Source organism: Aphelocoma coerulescens, chromosome 1 (genome assembly GCF_041296385.1).
Source record: "Aphelocoma coerulescens isolate FSJ_1873_10779 chromosome 1, UR_Acoe_1.0, whole genome shotgun sequence".
Taxonomy (NCBI): Eukaryota; Metazoa; Chordata; class Aves; order Passeriformes; family Corvidae; genus Aphelocoma; species Aphelocoma coerulescens.
The window spans coordinates 91,507,088-91,525,380 of record NC_091013.1 but is presented as its reverse complement, the minus strand read 5'-3'; the positions used below and the strand labels follow the sequence as shown (position 1 = coordinate 91,525,380).

Here is an 18,293-nt window from a genome sequence, read left to right as displayed (position 1 = left end):
ATGAGTCACCTTCACAAGCTCTTGTGAGGACGAAGGGACTGGTGCGTGACTACTGCAGACATAGATTCAGAATTAAGGGAAATGAATCCCTCCTGTCATCAGGAAACAGAACTGGTTTCTTCTGATGGTTGTGAGTATACATCCTGCTGGTATAAATCCCAGTTTTCCAGCCCAAGCTGGACATAGCAATCCCCTAAAATACTTTCCAGATTTCCTTGAGTGAAGACACTTGGGCATGGTATTACAGGATCTGCTGCAAACATTATGAGTGATTCTGCCATTCTGTTGTTGCTTTGAGGGTCTGGCATCCATTATCCCATTGAACAAAGCCCTGAACAGGATTCCTTCCCTGAGGGGCCTCTCTACCCCCATAAACTTTCATCTGCTTGTACACAATTGTAAAGATCTTTGTTAAGAAATTGGGAGGAAGCTTCTGGGTAAGACTGTACACCTCCTTTCCTCCTCAGGTCAAGGGCACTGGGGTTTAGACCACGATCCTTATGGATCTCATGACCCATCATATCTAGGAGCTCTGTCTGTGCCATATCATAAGAGATATATGCTTCTAAGGATTTGCTCTCTGGCATCAAGACTTAGGTATTTTTATCCTCTCCATAGCATGAGTGAAAAGAGAAGCCCTTCTTTGCTCATTGCACCTTTCCAAAAGGTCCTAGGACTCAGTACTGTGAGAGTAGATACACTGGTTCATATCAACACTGCTAGATTTAGATCTCAGACAAACAAACAAAACAAAAACTAGCCATCACACTGTGAAATACGAAGTAGTTGTAAGGGTTGACATTCAGGGCAAAAACATTTTAGCAGGGCCTGTTGCAGTAGAACAAGGGGTAATGGTTTTAAACTAAAAGGTGGTTGGTTTAGGTATTAGGAGGGAGTTTTTTACAAGGAAGGTGGTGAAACATTTTCACAGGTTGCCCAGAAAAGTCCTGGAAACATTCAAGGCCAGGCTGGACAGGGCTCTGAGCCACCAGATGCGGTTGAAAGTGTCCCTGCTAATTGCAGGAGGAGTGGACTAGATGACTTGGAATGGTTTCTTCCAGCCCAAACTGTTCTATGATTCCATGATTCTATGATAAGAAAGCCATTGGAGATGGTCAAAGAAAACATTGGTGATATCTTTCTGGCCCCTCAGCAATTTGTTCATTGACATGTGCAGGGACGCACAGGACAATTGATATTCATACTCTTTGCCTGCCCTCTGGTGGTGAATGGCTGCTGCTTAGTGTATCCATACGAATGTATTTCTATATACACATATGTATATATACATGTAAGCTCGTATGCATTGACATATACAGAATAAAATGCTTGCATCTGAATTGAACCTTGAATTTGAATGTTACAGATGCAAGCAGTAGTTAACTATTGCCATTGGCTGTGATTGATCTTCTTAATGCTGAAGATTTTCCTGTGACTGTGCTAAAATTTAATTCAATTAGAGTATTTCAGAATGAAAATAATAGGAGTTAGAGTGGAATATTTTCTCCAGCTCAAAAGACCAGATAGGTCTTCATGTGTCCTTTTCCTCTCTATAAATATTCTGCAGAAACTGTGTGAGCTGTACAAAATCAAGAGCAAAAGGTTTTTCCAAGACCAGCTCTTATAGCAAATAAGGGACAACAAAACAGATAACTGCCACAGTATGGAAGTTCCTTTTCCTATGCAATGCCAATCTGAGATAGCAGGAGGTCACGGAGAGAATGGCAAAAACTCAGAAGACATGTAGTCACAGAATCACAAAATATTTGGAGTTGGAAAGGGTCCAGAAGGCCATTGAGTCTGACTCAGGGATCAAACCCACAGCCTTGGCATTATTAGCACCATGCACTAACCAGCTGAGGTAATCTCAGTACTGCTCCACCCTTTGTGAGGTTTCTTTAGGTTTAGCAAGGATTCATTGTATTTCCACTCATTTTCCCTTGTAGCAGCAAAGAGCAGAAGGATTTGCCATGCAGCCCTTCCCAGCTCCTAGAAATCTGTCCAGCACCTGGACATGAGATGGTGAGGATAAATGCATTCAGCACTGCAGCTTTCAGGACTTACACAAAATACAAGAGGTATTGGCTGAACGCAGTGTTCCAGCCTTTTCTCTTTGGGTGACCTATTGCAGTGGGAAGGGCAGCAAAGGGGATATTCATATTGATGGGCTTTGTCTATGTCCAGATGGAAGTGAAACAGAAAAACTTCCCATTAACACCTCAATTCACCACTCAGTGCTTCCAAGTGAAACTACAGATTTCCCCTCAGAGGAAGGGAGAAGAGCCTTCAGTCCCTGGAGCCCTTGAGATCTGCAAGCCCTTCTGTAGATTATGATGATGATGATGATGATGATGATTATACATTTGCCTTGGAATTTGTTTTGAAGCTATGTGCAGGGATGGGCACACTATGTCTCTGGATCCCTGTAGCATTAGGCAACATAGGTATGATGTCCACAGTCACAGGCTCCCCAGGGATGTGGCCACTGCATCCCCTTTTCTGGTCCTTTTCTGCTGGGCAGTTTTCCAGCCACTCTTCCCACAGCCTTTAGCACTGCCTGGAATTGCTGCAATCGAAGTGCAGGACCTGGCACTCGGCCTTGTTGAACATCATGCAATTGGCCTTGACCCATGGATCCAGCCAGTCCTGGAGAGCCCTCCTGCCTTCCAGCAGATCAACACTCCCACCCAACTTTGCGTCATCTGTGAACTCACTGAGGGCGCCCTTGATCCCCTTGCCCAGAATATTGATATAGATATTAAGAAGGACTGGCCCAAATACTGAGCCTTGGGAAACACCATCTGCGACCAGCTGGATTTAACTCCATTCACCACCACACTCTGGGCTTGGCCAGCCAGCCAGTTTTCCACAGAGAGATGAGTACATCTGTCCAAGCCGTGAGCAGCCAGCTTCTCCAGGGGAATGTTCTGTAAAACAGTGTCAATTGCTTTACTGAAATCTAGATAGACAATGCAAAGCTGGTTCTTCTTAATGCTTAAGGCCTCCCATTATTCCAGGTATGGGGAATGATTTGGTAGAGGTCTCACAGGATATGAAAACTACTGTCCTAGCAGAGCTGGAGGACTCCCCAGATTCCTTTCCACCTGCCCACCTTCTGCTGGTTGGTTCCTCTCCACAAACACCAGTGTTGGAGAGTCTGTACCCATCCCAGTATCAGCCACAAGGAAAAAAGTACAGCAGGAGGGATGGAGAGGAGAAGGTTTTCAGGGTGATCCCTCTCCTCCATAGCTTGAGAAGTGGAGCTCCCTCTGTCACCCTGCAGATTGGACCCAAGCCTTGGACTCACCATGAGTCAGGTCATATTTTCCTTTTGTCCTGACTGTGTTGCAGTCAGGCAGAGGAACGTTGATGACATAAATAAATGAATAAACTTTGAATCAACTTTGAATCAATTTTGAATCCATGAATAAACTTTGGCACCTTATTTGGATAACAACCTGCGGTTGTTCCCTCCAGTGCTTTCTATTTGCTGATGGTGTTTGGGGAGCCAAGAGTTACAGATTTGGCTGGGCAGGCAGTCACCTCCTCAGGGAGCCCACACAAGTAGGTTAAACAAAAGCTTTATTTCCACACAGTGCCAAGATTTCACAGACAGCTCAACACAAGGATTGGAAAGGAATGCTGTGCTCCTGTCATGCTTTTTTATTGCAAACAGCCCTGAGTCACAAAATACATACTCAGAGCAGAGCCTGGCCTTCCTTTAAAATCGGAAGTGTTCAGATTTAGAGTTTTTAGATTTTTCCTTTAAAGCAATAATGAACCAAAGCAGAGGTTACATGCAGGGGAAGTAAAAGCAATTTTTTACAGCACCAGACTCTCCATCCATGAACCAACAGAAGAAATGTTCAGTAGGCCATGGTTATTAAAGCAGTTAATTGCAGCACATCTGCCATCAGATATTATTCTGTGATGTTCAGAACAGTGCATTTCTTCTGGTGAGAAAATACCTCAAGGCTGGACATTTAGGCCTGCAGAGTCTTTTTGCTTGCCTTCTTTTCCTGCCCACGTTTTTCTGACTAGTGTGGAGAAAGGTCAGTTGGTTTCCTGCAGGATTTCAATATTTTGAAATGCTATTTCTGTTCCAGCTTTTGAGCAGAAAAAAAAACAAAAATAAAGGAGGAAATTGTATGTGGAGATTGGAGCTGAGACATTTGCCTCCAGGGTTGCTTTGGAATCAATAGCCCAGCAGATGGGCAGCTGAGGTGTCTGGCGAACAAACTGTCTGAAAACCAGACCATTTTCCACTTGAAAACTGCAGAATGTTTTCAATTTGACAAATTTTAGCAACAATAGAAAAAAAAGGCTCCAGCTCTTAATAAATGCCTTCTGTTCAAGGCCAGCTGGGATTTCATACATGGTTTTGCAGTTTTCATCTGGGCATCAGGCCTGTGTGGATTTAACATATTTCAGCATTAGTCCTTGGCCCAGAATCACTTTACCCTGAGCTTCTCTGCGTATGTTATTGAACGTTTCAGACACCTAGATTTGTGAAAATGAGTGTATTTACTTTCATCATCTGTTTTTTTTTACTGTGCCTGAAGTCTGTGCTATCAAGTCTGGCTCCTGGACAGACCCAAGTTGAGAAGAGAAAATGGCAAAAGGGGGGTTTAATTCCTTTGAATAAAATAACTATAATGTGTCAATAAAAACAGTCGATAAAAGAGAACCATCTGATAAAATTTTTCTTGACTAAAGAGGTCCTGTGCAGGAAAGGATGATGCTTTGCACCAAGTAATGAGAGTGAAGGGGAAATGTCATGGATCAGGACAGGTGTGGAGTAAGGAAACAAAGCAAAGAATTGCTTTATCAGGATGCATTGTGTGACAACTTCTGTGGGTGGTTCTCAAAGTCCCTCCACTGGGTCCTGTGCTGTTCAGCAGAATTTAGGGATGCTTAGGGAAGGAAGGAGAGCCATGGGATGCTGGCATCTGCAAATATTGTGAAGTCAGGCTTCTGAAGAATTGTGAGAAACTCTAGTGAATGAGGAAAAAGCTGGTAGATGAAATTTAACACCAACAGCTGTAAAGTAATGAGCATCAGAGGAAAAGCTTTATGTGCTTCTTACACTGCACAGAACATGGATTCTGGTTTCTTCAGGTCAGGAAACACTCTCCTGTGGTCATTTCAGGAAGGCTAGAGGAGTACCCTGGTATGGGATGAATACAGAAAAGCTTCCCCTGCTCACCTGTCTCAGTAGTTGCTGGCCTAGGAGCACTGTGTGTTGCAGCACACCCTGCAGCTGCAGGAGGCTGGAGGAGAGGACTGCAATCACTCAGGGTCTGGAAATAATCCTTAGTGCAATGACTCTCTGCATTTTGGGAGGTCTGTTTCAACTCTATGTGCTAACCCAACCTCCCTGTACATCAAACTCTCTGTCCCCTACAGCTGACCTAGCAATCCTGTAGCACTTCATCAGGCTGGGTTTTACCTGTAAGGGCTTTCTCTAACACCACCATTTCACACAGCTTCAGTTTGTGCATGAAGAGCTGCAGTATCTCTGCCTTCTCCCATGTATTCTTTTACTCTGATCACTCTCTACAACTACTTCAAAGGAAGTTGTATCCAGCTGGGGGTCAACCTTTTTTTCCCAGATAAAAAGCAATAGGACAAGAGGAAATGGCATCAAGTTGCACTAGGAGAGGTTCAGATAGGGTATTAGGAAATAATCCTTCACTGAAAGGGTTGTCTAACATTGGAATAGGGAAGTGTGGAGTCACCATCCCTGGAGGTATTTCAAACACATGTAGATGTGGCTCTTGAGGACATGGTCTAGTGTGGTCTTGGCAGTGTTGGGTTAATGTTTGGATTTGATGACCTGAGAGGTCTTTTCCAACCTAAATGATTCTATGATGAAATTCCATTGTATAATTCAAGCCATTATTTTTAACACAGATGAGGCAAGTGATGAGGGCCACACTAGGGCTTTCAGGCATGGCTGAAGGGGAATGAAAGGGTGTGTGGCTACAGCTACAGCAGTAGGTAATCCTTATCCCTTCTTCACCAGTGATGCATCCATCTGATGACCACTGTGTGTGAGCAGATAGATAAAGGGGTAAGAGTCTGCCTGTGCACAGGACCTTGCCAGACCATGTTCATTGTATGGAGAGAAAGGCACAAGTTGATGTGATGTCTCTCATGCATTTATTTGATTCATTGCTGGTGAGGGGATGGAATCGCAGAATCACAGAATTATCGAGGGATTACTTACCCTCAGTTCTACTCCTGCATTCACACGGCTGTATTTTCAAACCCCAGAGAAGCATCTTCATATTTTTTAATGAGAAATGTGCTGTGGGGAATGGTATTGCCCCCTCCTCACATTAACATCTGTTATGGGAAACTTTCCCAGACCTGGGCCATTGCAGCTGTTTGGGCACTCATCCACGCTGTGGCTGCTCCCTATTTTTCTTGCATTCTTCTGTATCTCACACCTTCTCTGTCTGACTGCCTTGCCATTGGCTTGTGTATCTTGAGACCTGTTTTTAAATTATTGTGTAATCCAGTGAATATGTGAACGGGAGTCTCCATATGTGCCTTACCTTCAAAAGGAGATGAAAAGTAAGCTGAGAAGTCAGCTGAAGGTAAATATACAAACTAGAATGAGATTTTCAGGTGGAGGGATAGGTCTTCAAGGATCTTTATTGTCTTATATTTTACATTGACTGCTAAAAATACTCTATGAAATACAAACTATATTCAGATAGTGTTTATGTTATGTAAATACATCATCTACATCTCTCAGTGGATTTGCATGATTACATGAAAATTTGCTCTTTAACATTAGTGGTAAAACTTCCAGCCATCATGTGGTAGGTTCTTGCTGATAATGGTTTCTACAATGTGTGCTTCCCTATCCAAGAATCCACCAAATGCCTTGTCCACAATCACCCGAGAAGTCTGATGTGGAGTTACAAAAATTTACATTTGCTGCTTCCAGCCCACATCTTCCTCATTACAACATATTAACACTAGTTTTAGGAGCAAAGTAATAAAATAAAAGAGCATGATACAGTAATCTTAGTTTGTATGGGAAGAAATCTCATGAGTGAACCTAAATCTGTCTACACAGAACAATACCAGGAAAATATAAATATATTTTATGTATTTCTAACAGTAGCTGTAATCACACTCAGGGATGAGTCCTTGGCCTCTTCCTGTTGAAACTAAGAGGAAAAATTACCACTGGCTTCAAAGAGAATAAAGAATTATCCTGGGATTACTAAAGTCATGCTTCTCTGCTACCCTTTCCCACAGATTTACTATCTTAATTTTTAAAAGGAATTCAAAGAATGTTGTTTATTTTAGAAGACTAGAGGCTGAAGAAAGAATTCAAAGCCATGTGCAGAAGTGTGGGTGGAAATCTTGTTTCAATCATTTTCATGGAAAATTCAGGTTGACTTAACCCACTCTGCTTTGTAACAGGACAGCAATGATAAATGTTTTCCTTTTTACATGGGAAAATAGTGGAAAATACATGAATTATGCAGATTTTTTTTTTAATTTTAAACTCATGTTTGCACAGACCAATCCAGATAATGTCCCTCTCTGGAAATGTATGTTGAGGTGTATTGTGTCAGAATTACCTGCCCCATGTCTCTTCCATAGGACTTTATTTCTGAATGAAATTTTAAGCAGAGGGTGAGCACAGGGAAGAAAGTGAAGGCTTCCCTAATCCCTGTTTGACAGCTCGAGTGTTGTATGTGCCTTTTGACAGATGTCCTTCAAGGGCCAACTTCTCCCACATGGAATATCAACTCACCACTAAAAAAACAAAACCAGGTGCCAAGGAGTAAAAGCTCATTATTAAAGAGCATTAAGGAATTTACCTTCTGTTTTTGCTTTTCAGATGTTTATACTCCAAACAGATCTTTGATAGTGCATGTTTTATACTTGATACAGTGAATTAGTTGTGCAAATGCTGTGTTCCTTAGCTTTGTGAAGCCAGACTCACCTTGTTTCATAAAGGTATTTGCAACATTGAATGAAAATTTGCCAAATGGTTGTTGACTCTTATTTATTATCTGAATGGTAAAAATCTGTTTTGATTGGTCTGATGACAACAGTTCAAATTGAGCTTGAGAAAGGTCTCAGTGTTCTCAATTAACACCTTCTGGTGGTAATATTGATTAAATTACCATACTCGATCTTCTCTTCAGCCTTGCAGAAGAGACAACAATTCCCAGAAGGTTGTTAGAAGCCAGATGTTGAACAGGGGTAAAAATCTTGGAAGAAGAAGGACCCAACACCAAAATTGTTTGGCTTTGAGGAAGTGTGCTCTGGTGGAAGTACCTACAGGCCAGATATTTACCATTATAGAAAACTTTTCACCCATGGGGAGGCTTACTTTATAGACAAGTGCCTTAGAGACCACTTGGAGATTGGAAAGGAAAAAGAGTGACGGGGTTTAGGCTTTGCACTCTTTGATGATGTTCTCTTAATTCCCTCAGCCCCACTTTTGCAGGGAAAAAAAATTCATATTTTATTAGTATTTCTCAGCTAATCGAACTACATCTCAGTTTTGCAATATCTTGGTATTCCATTTTCATCTTGTTTTAGGATGAAAAGCACAAAATATCTTAGATATCCTGTATATGTGTGTGTGTGTAAAGCAAAAAAAAAAAGTTCTTGCAATTCAGATCTGGATTTGTAATATGACATATTTTGACATTTTGAGCAGAATCTCATTTTGGCATTTGAAACAAATATTGATTCATACCAAACTGTTTCAATTCAAAACTGTCATTTCATTTTGAAAATACCATTAAATTGGCATTTACAGCTGAAATGTCAATTTGAAAGAAAATGTTTCAGCTTAAGTTGACATACAGGAATAAAATATTTGGATTCAAAATTTCTCTCTGTGGGAGAGTAAAAATATTTTTTGTTGTTGTCCAAAACACTTTCTTCTCAATTGCACTCATTTTCATGAAACCAGAACTTCCCACAATACCAACAGGAAAACAACTAGTTATGTGGAACAGTTAAACCATTTTAGCACTTGGCATTATTGTTTGAATCCAGGCCCAAGGGCAGCTGGACTTGTTAGTGCTGCCATGCAGACCAAACTAAAATATTCTTTGAGTTCATCCTTGTGACTGTTGTGCTCAGGAAGAGCTGGAACTACCATTGTCATCACCATCACTTTCCTCCCCAGTGCACCCCTCCCAAAAGCACACACATACAGCTCTGAGATGGTGCCCAGCTTCACAAGAGATGATGGTTAGGATTCATCCTCCTGCTCTGGTTCACCCTCTGCAAGGGCTAAGAGGCTTCATTAGTTATAATGCTTTGGGCTGTCTGGGGACTAAATGGAGAGGGTGAGCTCTGTTGGACTGGCTTCAAGGTGTCCCTCCTGATCTTACTAGGTCTTTGCTGTGTTTGTCTCAGATTTCATCCTCTTCAGAACTTATTCCAGCCTCCTTCATGCTTCCCATCTCTTTAAAGTTTGCTTTTCTTAGTGTCCTCTTTGTGTTTCTCAGGACAGATTTGAATTTCCTGGTCAGTACGTCTGGCCAATTGTGTCTGCAAAAAAAGAGAAGAGAGAAGAGAAGAGAAGAGAAGAGAAGAGAAGAGAAGAGAAGAGAAGAGAAGAGAAGAGAAGAGAAGAGAAGAGAAGAGAAGAGAAGAGAAGAGAAGAGAAGAGAAGAGAAGAGAAGAGAAGAGAAGAGAAGAGAGAGAGAAGAGAAGAGAAGAGAAGAGAAGAGAAGAGAAGAGAAGAGAAGAGAAGAGAAGAGAAGAGAAGAGAAGAGAAGAGAAGAGAAGAGAAGAGAAGAGGTTAGCAACTCTGCTCACCAAGGAATCACTTTTCATTTAGCATCATTTTGTGTCAGCCAAAGCAGAAATGTTAAATGGTGGAGTTGAAGTGGATCTTTTGCTACAATACTTCAAGTGTTCACAAAGTCCAGGTTCTGAGCCACCATCTGTTGGTGAGTGCAAATTTATTATCATATAATGGGGTTCTCAGAGACAAAACAAACATTAAGGACTTGTAAGAGGTTAGAAGCTCAGCAAATGGCAGGGCTTTAGTAAGGTCTCAAATCTGCAGCTGCTCTGTCATACATAAAGCATCATATGGAATAAGATTTACTTTTTATAATAGAAGAAAATATCATTCCAGCTGTTGTAAACTAAAGAGAACGAAAAGCTAATCCCTACTAATTGCTATTATATAGAGATTAGAAAGAAATAGGTAAGAAATAGTTGTGTATATACATAAATCTATGTTTAAACTGTACACACCACCACTGTGTGCAATTAACATGCAATTACTTTAGAATAGAAATACATGTTAAAATCTGACTACATGAAGATGTAGAAATAAAACAAAAGGGAAATGTTTTTAAACTCAAAGAGGAGAGATTTAGACTAGACATAAGGAAGAAATTTTTTGTGATGAGGATGGTGAGGCACCAGTACAGGTTGCCCAGAAAAGCTGTGGATACCTCATGCCCGGGAGCATTCAAGGCCAGGGAGGATGGGACTGAGAGACCTGGTCTGCTGAAACATGTATCTGCTCATGCAAGGGAGGTTGGACAGAATGACCTTGAAAGGTCCCTTCCAACCCAAGCTATTCTATGATTGTTTGATCTTATCTGCTGGTCAACTGCACCTTGTTAGACTATGGTTTGGCAAGCAAGCTGCAATTATTTGGGTATTTACTGTATTTCCTGGACAAGAAAGAATCTCAAGGGATCTCCTGTCACTAAGCTGAGTTCACAGGAGGAAGAGTTGGAATACAAGGAGAGCCAAATCCTTGAGGAACAGGAAAAAAAAAAAAAAAGAGAAAATAACTTGAAAAATTGAACGTCAGTACTTTTGGGCAATCCCAGGCTAGTGCAGGATATACCACCTCTATGCTTATCTATCTGAAGGTCAGCAGAGAGCAGTACAGATTGTACTAAGATTCACCTGCAATGGGTCCCTCCATAAATACAGCCACTCCTAATCACACCAGGGTGAAATCTCACCCCTGAGAGCTCCACAATGAATTCTGACTTGTCTAAGTCTCACCTACAAACTGAGACCAATCCACGGATCCTAGGGAGTCACTGGCCACTCCTGTGACATAGTTCTCTCTTGTGTTTTGAAGTCAAAGAGAAAAATCCCTTTCTTCATACCAGAAGCATTTTAAGATGCTGTGGGGAGGATTCATCTGCCTGAGGATATTGCCCAGCAGCATTTGATGCCATGGTTTATCCTACATGGTCTCCAGCTGTTGTTTTATCTACCAGCCCTAAACAAGTGTCTCTGACAGACATGGTGCTCTGGGCTGAATCCCACTTGGGTGAGTGGGTTAGAAGGTCCAGGTCCTACCACAGGACAAAGGATAATTGTCACTAGTGATATAGCCATGAGGTTTATCTTCATGTAACTGGGGGTGCACTCTGGCATTCCTCACGCTTTGCTGAGTGTTTTTATCAAGATCCAGCCAGAGCCATCACTCCTCTTTGAAATCAAGAATCCACCAAGGACAGCAGAGTCCACAGCCACTCTTTCAAGGTTAAAGGATTGACTCCTGAGCATGAGAAGCAGAGTCTTGACCTTCTTCTAGACTCCAGGCCAGATGAATAATCCAAAATACATCATTCCTCCAAGATGGGGATCCCTATCGTACTGCAGCAAGAAACCTGTCTGACTGTTAGCAGTTTAGGGTCAAGACTAATAGGACCATAAATTGGGTGAATGGACTATAGATGATGACATCTGAGATCCTTGTGTTCCTTTACTGCTATCAAGGAAAAACAAGGTTATTGGCAGCATAGTCTCTTTCATCAGAAGCATCTAAAATAAATTAGCTGGAAACATCACTAAACCACTAAGCAGGCATGTGGGAATAAGTGGCTGTTGAGGACTTAATTGCCTCCATTGAAAGCTTCCTGAACACAAGAAGGATTGAACTACGACCATTGAAAAGATTCAGGTGTGAATGTCTTATGGATTTTCCTGCTATTTCCCACAGATTAAGCCAAGTTGGCTAATGAGGACCTTCTGTTCTCCATAATATACTGCTGATCAGCCTTGCTTCAGTGTGGAAGTCTGTCTGTGGGTGATGTATGTACTAAATACTGATATATGTGCAAGTTTTGTCAAGCAGGGCTAACCAAATTGTGAGATTGTCTTCATCTCTGGCCTTGGAGGACTAGCTGGTACTCTTAGGTGTAAATCAGCAGGGTGGTCTTCTATGCCTCAGAGCTTGTATTTAGCAGCAGGTGTTCACATATGGTAGTGTTCATGCAGGTCTCTGCAGATTGTGTCTCATATTGAAATAATTTTATTTTATTTTAATGAGGATTTTCTGCCTTTAGGTCCTCGATAGGGAAAACTTCAGACAAAAATGTAAATATCTCTTCAGGGAGATAAACCAGCCTGGTAACACACCCTGAATCTTTAAAAGATGTGTTTGGGAAAGAGGAACACAGCCAAAAGTTGCCTGCTGGATTTTATCCTTGCAAGAAAATTGGAGGGAGCTTTAGTCTTCATAGTAATCTATCAGCATGATATGGTGTGTCTTAGGGGTTTGTAACCAGCCTATACCTAGGCACTCTGGGCTTTCATCCACCCCTCCTTTTTTAGGGAAGTGGAAATGAAATACACATTAGTCCAGAGGAATTGAGCAAAAGAATTACTGCTGTTTTCAGAGATATTATTAAAAAACCCCATTCATGCATCATTTTCAGGGGACACCACATGTGCACATGTGGCTGTGCATGCTTCTGTGCCAGCCTTGCTCTGATAACACCTACTTGATCAGGTCATGCTGTCATATTCCATGTGACTTCCAAATTCCACCAAAACCGTAAATCCATTATCTTGTGTACCCATAGCTACAATAATGATGAATATCAAAGCTGCATCCTCTTTCTGTCATGAGGTATGGAATTACACTAGGCAGGAGATATGCATTACACTAAAGCAACAATAGGCAATTTGGATTTTTCCAGGCTTGAACTCCAGTTTTATCACTGTGCTTGCCATGTACTGGGCTCTTCCTGGCACAGTGAACATTAACATAGAGTGGATTGATGGTACACTGCAGCTAAACACAGTAATACTGTATGTCTTTCAGGAATTAACACAATACTAGGTCATAAATTCACTAGGAAAACACCCAACAAGGCTACTACTGTCTGCAAACAGCTTTGCTGCTGTTCCAAGCACCTTTGGAATGAGACATGTTGGAATAATAACACATATTAAAAAAAAAAAAAAACAAAGAAAGAAAAAGAGGAATAAAAAAAAGGGAAAAGGGGGGAAAAAAGACATTAAAACCAGCAAAGTGCAGACAAATAACACACAAGCAGACACTAAACAGCAGAGCTACATGGGACTGTCCTACAGTTACTACCTCAGATCTAGGCCCTTTTGCCAAGGAGTTTTTCAGCTTTCCTCCTTTTGAACTCTGCAATTTCTTCCGGGAGTAACCCATGAGCTCTATACCTGCAGTGAACAGGTAGGCCATTAGAGAAAGAACCAGTTCAGTTTCATCTGAAATAAAGAACAGACTGTAATGGAGACTGAGGGAAAGGTAAGTGTCTTCTGGTGAGAAAAAGGAAAATAAACATGGGTCCTGGTTCTGGCTTTTATTTATTCCCCTCTTGTACCACTCAACTTACTGCAAAGGATGAGGTCAGCTAATTAAATTTTAAGTGTCCAGAGACCTGTTGGCACTCTTAGACCCTTCTGACAGGACAAGATGATTGACTTTGTTGATTGAGGAGTACAAACTACACCTCTATTATGACTGTTTCTGGAATCTATTAGATAAGATGAATCCTGGGAGAATGATTCCATTATTCCACTGATCCTTTCCCTCATTCATTAAAGGGAAGAAGAGAACAAAACAGCAGTGAAGATCTTGCCTTTGGTTAGTTCAATTCCTGCCTCAGTGCCTTTTGGTCTTCCAGGGATGGTGCTTTCAGAAGCACATTTCCTGGTGGAAATACTATTTAGCTGTCCCTAGAGAAATCCAGTTGTCCCTGAAAGCTGAACACTAATTTAACAGCCTTTCCTGAGGGAGATCAGAGCCAAGTTTCAGCTCTTTTGCCAATTCTGCTCTACAAATGGAAATGCCTAGACAAGTTGTCCTCCCAAGCCTCATCTAAATCCTCAGCTCTGGGAACATCTTTCTCCTCTTTAGAAATATTGATCCCTGTTTATAAACTTCTTCATGAGTGATGGTGCCTTTAGGGCTGGGTCCCAAGGACAAGGAAACCAGGAGGATATAACCCTGATGGGTTCAATGAGGAATGACTTCTTCTGGGAATCTACAACTCACGTGAGATTTAGCTCTCTGATATTTTTATTATCTGCAATAGAGATGTCTCCATCTAAGCCAAATTTCTTGGTCTCTATTTTGAGCCAGTGAAGGGAAGATGGCACTGCTGGACCACAGCAGGAGTTTATCCCAAAGCAGAAGAAGACCAACACCAAGAAATGTCTGTTTCTCTGCGCAGACTCTTAAAAGACATGCAAGGTGACCAGATCAGGTGGAGGTAAATAATTTTTAACAAGATTAAATCCTGCCTGTTGGAGAAAGAAGAGGAATTTTGTGTCTAGAACCTTTATGGAAGCAGTAACAAAATTCAGCCACACATGGGTGAGTGTGTTTGTTCTTTGAGTCCACCCAGCAGGACCCACAGGGAAGTGGAGGAGGTTGCTGCCTGTGTCTGCACAATAGGGCAGCAGGTTGTGACCCACAGAAGGTGGAGGCCTGACCAAGGTATCTGGGGATCAAGCACAGTGTTAGACTGCCTGAGGTCCACCTCCAGACATTGCTCACACAAGTATCAATAACTTTTTGGTAATGAGTTGATTTTCATCCACTGCACAACAGCAAAAAAAATGATCTGGTGTAAATCAAACTCACTAATGTCTGAGCAACTGGAGAGAGTCTGGTTCTGCATCATCCATCCCAGCCTCGGGCAAAACACCTCTTTTTGGAGACAGCTGTTATTTTTCCAAGGTCCTTCCTTCCCATTGTCTTGTTTGCAAAGCCAGCAGGAGAAAAGTCTGTGAAGTTCTGACTTTTCTTCCTTTCTGAACACTGCATTTAGGGTTTCTTGCTATTAGCACCAATTCTGTAATATTCCAGTCAATTCGCCCAGAAACTTCAGCTTGCTCAGAAAGAGCTTGTTTAAATATAAAAGCTGGTGCAATCACATCACAAGTCAAACAGTCTTGTTCAAAGGGAGATGAGTCACCTGCTTTTATTCCCATTCTCATTCTCCATCGGATTTCAGAGAAAAATTCTTCTTTCTTACTGTGATTATGCCACAGCCATGATCAGAATAGTTCTTTGTCTTCATTTTGCTGTTGTGTTAGGTGGTCAGAAACAATTTGAAAAGAAGGGATTGAGTGTGAAGCAAAAAAGCAGCTGTCCTGACATTGCATGATCAAGCCTATGAGACAGAGGATGCTTTGATTTCCCCAAATAGCTCTTGTTAAATACTATATAAAGTTTATTTAGGAAATATTTTTATGCTGTTGTATAATTCCAGCTATGGAAGGACAACAAGAGTTTTTCACTGCTGTTTGGTCCACAAGCTATTTTATTTCTGATTTAAAAGTGCATTTGACAGACTTCAAATAGGATCCCAGGAGGAAATGCTTTCACTTTTCTCCTCAGAAAGACACATCAGCAGCAACAGCAACACTAGAGACTCTCTACGGATCCATCCTACTAGGGTGCTCCAACACAGACAAAGCAATGAGAACCCTGTACTGGGTAGAAGAAGAAACCTTGTTGTCCTAATGGGTGTCTTTTTCCTGGCTCATAAAAAGGTGTTTCTCACTTGGGGTTGGGAGATGGGTTCTTTGATCATCCTTCACTGTTTCTCACCCATTTATCTTCAAACAAGGATCCCAGTGATTTCTCCAGGGTTGATCCTCATGCATATGAGGACGAGAGAGCCCCAAAACTCTCACCTATTCCTAGCTTCATCTTCAGTTTTCAGGGATGTCTCGCATCAGCTTGCACTTATCACTGTGAATGGTAGTGGGCTAGATGACCTATTGACCCTTCTGGACTTAAGGTTTACTACATGAATTCATACAAGGTAAAGGATCTGTGTTTATGCTAAAAATCAAAAAGTCTCAAATGTTCTTTACCTCAGCATTGGGTTAATGGTTGAAAACCTTTGAGATGATCAACAATCTGTATCTTTCTTTGCTGAATTGTATTAATTTTTTTCCTCCACTTAACTTTCCATAAATAATTTAAAGGGAAAGTTTTTGAATAAAACTACCTGCTGGGATAGAGGACTTCTGATGCTTTCAAACAATGTATTCATTACCAGAGCAAAGAATTTTTGAACCAGGATGGTAAATGTTGGAAATTCAGAAGAGCAAGAATGTCACTCATCTCTTTGAATGGCAAATGAAAGTCATCCTGGATCTAGGTTTTGTACTGGTTTTGGTGGGGTTTTTTGATTGTTTGTGTGTTTCTTTTGGGGTTGGTTTTGTTTTGTTTTTTTTTTTTCTTTTTTTTTGATTGATTTTTTTTGCTTGTTTGGGTTTTTTTGGTTTTTGTTTGTTTGTTTGTTTTGCTCTGGTTTGGTTTTTTAGTTTGTTTTGTTTTGTTTCTAAATTTCATTAGCCATTGAATTTTTCCCAGTGTTAGATTTTTTTCAGTGCTGAGCAAAATGCATCTGAGATGTAGTCCAGGTCAGGCTTGTGTCTGCTAGTTTTGCATAAACTAATATATTTTCTGCTTTTTTGAACAAGGTGACTGCTCCACCGGAGTTGACAAGGTGCTGCCTGTCCCAAAGCATAACAGGATGCCAACTTCAAATATCACACATTTATGTACTTGCTTCTTCCATGTCTGAAACACCCCAGCTACTCATCTGGAGTACCCTCAAAGAAACTTCACAGCCTTCCTTTAAACCCATCTGACTGAAATCTCTAAACAGGTAGTCTGCTGCTTGACTTCTTGGCAAGCTTGGTTTTGCAGTCTCTTAATTTTGTTACACCTTCTCTATGTCCAATCTGCCACTATTTCCTGTGGCAGTACAAGGTGTATGTGTAGAAATCTGCCTTGAAGCAAGGAAATATCTGGAGAGGTTATGGCACTGTCCTGCCCTGTTCTATGTCAGGCAAAGTTAACCTAAAGCTCCTGTGAAAACCAGGTAAAACTGAGATTTGACCAGACCTAGAAAGAAGGACTTATCCTTTGAATAGGAACTTCAAAAACTTCCATCCCTAGGATCTGACCCTTAAATCCATGGCGCACGGGTTTGCAACTCCATAGCATGGACATAAGACCAAGCAAGCACCTTCACTTAGCAAGAAACACCTCTCAGCATGGCCACCAAGACTGCCCACATGATGTTTAGGCCACCCAAGTCACAAGATAAAGCATGAGATAAAAACAAGTGCTCATAGACCTCATGGTAAGGAAATACCCAAGAGAAGATAAGTTGCCTCAGGACAGAATGAAAAAAAAATGAGTAGAAGAGGAATTTGTACAGCATTTCCTTTTTCAGCTCAAAAGCCTACAAATGAGGAAATCCCTATGGAATTACATGAGGCAGTGACTTGAAACCATCATATTAGCCAACTAGACAGAAACAACTTTCAACCTCTTGGTCTTGTGCCAAAACCTGAACCACCAAGATAAGGCCAGAAAACAGGACATGATGTCTGATACCTATCTGGCAACAGCACAGTCTATGCACGAGGCAGTTATCCAAATATTTGCTTTGCTTGAACATCCAGTTACTTCTTTCTGGCACTTGACATTTGATTTCTATGTGGTATAAGTTTCATTTTGTCCCCTTGCTAGGACAAATATGGTTTTGTGTAGCTTTACTTTTTTCCTCTGAATACTGTCACAATTTCTCAACTACTGCATGATCTATGGGGACAGAGGTACTGCAAAAGAACAGTGAAGATCTGGGCTTTGGGACAAGAGTAGATCACCTCTGTCTCTACAGTGTTATGGGTAGACTCTTCAGAGGTTACACATGGATGCTCAAGATCCTCTGATCCTGAGTATGTGGGGAAATGGGGATTTTTTTTTCTCCTCTTATTGTTTACCTGGAATGATTAATTTTCTACCACTTACAATCTCTGTTTAGAAACAGCTCAGCCCTTCATAAGTCTGCCTTTGGTTCACAAGGCCAGAGGACAGGATCTTTGAGAATGGTAGGAAGAACCTCGGCAGTTAACAGAAGCTTAAATCATGACTTTCAGATAGTAAAACCAGGATGAGAAGCATCTACTCTCAAAGTAGAACTCTAAGTACTTCCTCAGTTGCATGGTAAGCCAGCCCA

At 41.3% G+C, this 18,293-nt stretch overlaps 1 protein-coding gene across 5 annotated transcripts in view; it reads right to left on the bottom strand.

The window, feature by feature from the left end:
* Positions 1-6,264: 6,264 nt before the first annotated feature.
* The window catches only part of GUCY2F (guanylate cyclase 2F, retinal), an 89,161-nt gene continuing 77,132 nt past the window's right edge, over positions 6,265-18,293 (bottom strand). For 3 of the 5 annotated variants that reach the window (XM_069017046.1, XM_069017076.1, XM_069017056.1), the window contains one exon: positions 6,265-9,543. In XM_069017046.1, coding sequence (XP_068873147.1) covers positions 9,405-9,543 — 139 coding nt within the window. In that variant the 3' untranslated portion in view covers positions 6,265-9,404. Of the gene's footprint in view, positions 9,544-13,366; positions 13,459-18,293 lie in introns of all 5 variants that reach the window. The other 2 variants (XM_069017067.1, XM_069017095.1) reach the window with 2 other exon arrangements.